The sequence below is a fragment of the Capsicum annuum genome, chromosome 1, assembly GCF_002878395.1.
Source record: "Capsicum annuum cultivar UCD-10X-F1 chromosome 1, UCD10Xv1.1, whole genome shotgun sequence".
Taxonomy (NCBI): Eukaryota; Viridiplantae; Streptophyta; class Magnoliopsida; order Solanales; family Solanaceae; genus Capsicum; species Capsicum annuum.
In genome coordinates, this window is record NC_061111.1 from 92472785 (window position 1) to 92477033 (window position 4249).

At 35.2% G+C, this 4249-nt stretch overlaps 1 protein-coding gene across 1 annotated transcript; it reads left to right on the forward strand.

Annotated features, from left to right (window-relative positions):
* The first annotated feature begins 1614 nt into the window (after positions 1-1614).
* On the forward strand, positions 1615-3040 carry LOC107857722. Its single transcript, XM_016702567.2, has 3 exons — positions 1615-1768; positions 2116-2594; positions 2723-3040. Exons 1-3 carry the CDS (start codon positions 1615-1617, stop codon positions 3038-3040), a joined length of 951 nt encoding a protein of 316 aa, XP_016558053.2.
* Positions 3041-4249: the final 1209 nt, after the last annotated feature.

Sequence of the window (4249 nt, forward strand, 5' to 3'; positions counted from 1 at the left end):
ATGCCACATCATCACTAGCCAGTCGGCCAAATTGAGTTCCTAAGTAAACTGGGAGCTAAGACCCAACACGACAGACTATCTACCTACTTATCATATACCTCTCAGGATGAAAAAACCCTAAACCCTATTGATGAGTAATACCAAAATTGTAGCTGTTTCGGCCATTATGGCCACCATAGCTGGTGGGACCATCCTACCAGATAAGAGTAACGATGAAGACAGTAATCAGAATATTCAAAAAGGAGATGGAATTAAGAAATATGTAGATTTATTGAAGCCAACAGTGGTGGATATGACTAATATTAGGGTTCCTCCTTAACCCATTAATATGTTGCATGGAGAGCCTTTTATAACATAGAAATCATCAGAAGTGCAAAATCTTATCATGTAAGAGAACTTACAATATGCTATCATAGGTAAATTGTCATATGGTAAGCCACATATTGAAGTTTTACATAAAATCATCCCAAATCAATGAAGTATAAAGGGGCAATGCACTATTGGAGTATTGAATGAAAGGCATGTACTATCAATTGCAGCTTATTACATTGGTTCAATGGAAAAATATTGGCAGATGAGGACATTGAAATGGGATCCATGGTTTGAACCAGATATGAGACCACAATTGCAGTAGCCTGGATCTCCATGCCAGATTTACCTCTGATTTTTTTGCAAAAAATGCAATTTTTTCTATTGCTTCAGCAGTTGGCAAACCTCTTACTATTGATATGGATACAAAAACTCACACAAGACCTAGATGTGAAAGAGTGAAAGTGGAGGTGGATCAGTAGCAAAATTACCCCAAAGGATTCGAATTAATGAAGAGAATGAAGCTACAGGGGAAATCAAATCCAAGTGGGTCCAAATTTAGTATGATTACATGCCAATGTACTGTACAGAATATTATTTTCAAGGACATGATGAAGCAAGTTGTTGGAATAAATATCCAGAGTTATATGACAAACAGAAGGAGGAGAGTAAGGAGGCAGAAACAAAGGTGACAGACAAAAAGAATAATATGTAGAGGAATCAATCACATAATCAGAATAATACAAATAAGAGGTATCATTACTAATCAGTGGCTTACAAGGAAAAACAAATATTAAAAGGATAGATTTGGTCACATTCTGGGAGAGTTGAATGAAGAAGAAGAAAAGGAGCTGCAGATGTCAAATACTTTTACAGCTCTTGAAGATGCAGATACCATGGAAAATACCAATAATGACAAGGAAGGACAAGGTAAATCTAATAATCAGAAGGGGGGGAGAAAAGATCAGCACTAAATATTGGGTCAATACAAGTTTTAGAAAAGGCAAAGTAGATAATCAATGGGATAAGTCAGCTGGCGAAAAGCAAATAAATCAGGAGGTAATTGATAGGAATGCAAAGAATTACAGTGCAGCAAATCACAACAGCATGGAGGAACAGACTGACTCAAGTAAAATTATGGAGCCAATTGAAGATAGTAGCAAGGAGAAGATTTCATATTCTGATAGAGATTAGTATGATCAGGAAGAAGAGACTAAAAAAATACAACTGCAGGCCTATGATGAAGAGCTAGAGGAGTTGGTTGTATTAGAGGGGAGTACACCCTTAGCAATACAAGCACAAAACATGATAGAAAATAGTAATCAGACAAAGGAAGACATTGATGAGAATGATATTGAAGAAAACATCAATCAGGTGGCTAAAGCAGCAGATCTATCTCCTAAACAAATAGAAGCTATGAAGAAGAAACAAGTAGGGATGAGGAAAAAGAAAAAGAGTGGTAGTGGAGCAGAGGCTAAATTACAAACAATGCATACAAGGAGTCACACTGCTAAATCCAAATCCAAATGAATGCATTAATTTGGAACATAAGTTCTGTTAACACCCAACAAGCTTTTACTAGACTTATAACAATGCAAAAAAGATACCATTTTTACTTTATTGGATTAATGGAACCTTTCCAAAAAGGTCAATATATTGAAGAGTATAGGAGGAGGCTGGGGATAAAGTATGCTGTGCTAAATGTATCTGGAAAAATTTAGGCATTTATGGAAGAGAATGTGGAATTTAGCATTGTGAAAGAGAAAGAGCAGTAGCTAACTCTGAAAGTATCCAATCAAAATACAGGTATCTCATTGTTGGTTACTTTAGTCTATGCTAAATATAATGCAAATGAAAGGGTGGTACTTTGGGATTCATTAACTGATCTGTTAGATTCCTATCAAGTACCTTGGCTTATAGGAGGGGATTTTAATGTGATTAGAAGTGAAGAAGAAAAGATAGGGGGTTTACCTGTTACTTTTAATGAAATTCATGACTTTAATCAGTGGATCAACTTACGTAATGTGGAAGAAATCCATTTTAAAGGGAGTAAATTCACTTGGTGGAATGGGAGAACAGATGAGGATTGCATTTTCAAGAGGTTCGATAGGGTTTGGTGCAATGATAGAATGCAACATATGTTTCAACAGATGGAAGTGGAGCATCTAGTTAGGAGTGGATCAGATCATTCTCCTATGCTAATTCAGTGTAAAACAAACAATGAGCAGATTGTTAAATCTTTCAAATTTCTAAATTTTTGGTTAAAAGAGGAAGCATGTTTGGAGGTGATTAGACAAAATTAGAATTCTCAGATTGAAGAAAATCCATTTATATAGTGTTTAAACAAAAGTTGAAAAACACTAAGTCAGCTTTAACTAAATGGAGTAAAGAGAATTTTGGTAATATTTTCCAGAAAATTACTACACTGGAGGATATTATCAAGGTAAGAGAAAAACAATTGGAGGAGGATCCTAGTGGACTGAATAGACCTAATTTTTTTAAAGCTCATGCTGAACTGAATATGCAATTAAAAAGGGAAGAAGATTACTGGATACAAAAGGCTGGGAATGAATGGTTCAAAGATGGAGAGAAAAAAACCAATTTTTTTCACACTATTGTGAAAGAAAGGAGAAGCAGGCTCAGGATCAGTAAGATACAGAATGAAGATGGACAATGGTTGGAAGAAGTACCAGATATTGCAGAAGCTACAGTTAATTTTTTCCAGAAATAGTTTACCAAACAAAATGATGCAGATGATTTCAGCATGCTGGAGGAAATACCAGAATTGGTGAATAATGAACAAAATACAGAAATAATGAGAATTCCCCATAAGGATGAGGTCAAAAATATTATGATGGGACAGAATAGAGATAATGTACGTGGACCAGATGGGATGACAGGGGCATTCTGCCAAGATGCTTGGGAAATCATTGAGTAGGACATCCACCAAATGGAAAAGCTTTCTTTTGTGGATTTCAACTTCCTAGATTTATTACTCATACTAATTTGGTATTGTTACCAAAGAAGTTAGTAGTGACTAATTTCTCAGACATAAGGCCTATTTCACTTAGTAATTTTGTCAATAAGATTTTCTCAAGAATAGTTCATGAAAGGATAAAAGGAATTTTACCCCATTTGATATCCCCGGAATAGTCAGGTTTTGTTCAAGGTAGGAGTATTACTAAAAATGTTTTAGTAGTATAGGAAATTGTGTCTGAAATTAGAAAGAGAGGAAAGCCACCTAACATGGTGCTGAAGCTTGACATGATGAAAGCATATGATAGAGTAGAATGGTTGTTTTTAACAAGGGTATTGAGATCATTTGGTTTTTCAGAGGTACTGATAGACATGGTCTTTAGACTGTTGGAAAATAATTAGTATTCAATACTTTTGAATGGTCAGACTAAAGGATTTTTTAGATCTACAAGAGGGTTGAAACAGGGGGATCCTTTGTCACCTACTTTATGTATAATAGCAGCAGAGGTGTTTCAAGAGCACTGAAGAAACTGATACAGAAGAAGGATTTTAGGATGTTTGGGATGCCGAGAGGAAGTTCAAAATTGAATCACCATGCATTTGCAGATGACATGATCATCTTGTACAAAGATAAAGTGAAAACTTTACAGTTGGTCACTATATTTTTGGATAAATATGAGGAAATATTAGGACAAAAAATAAACAAGGAGAAGAGTGCAATTTATATGCACAGAGGAGTATCTAATGCAGTAGGGTGTTAGCAGAAATGGCTACTAGTATTTTGAGAAGAGAATTCCCTTACATTTACCTAGGGTGCCCTATTTTTTATATTAGAAAGAAAAAGGATTACTACCAATAACTACTGAATAGAATTGCTCAAAAGATTCAGACTTGGAAAGGAAAATTGCTTTCTTATGGAGGTAGAGTTGTACTAATCAAGCATGTGTTACAGAGTATCCCAATA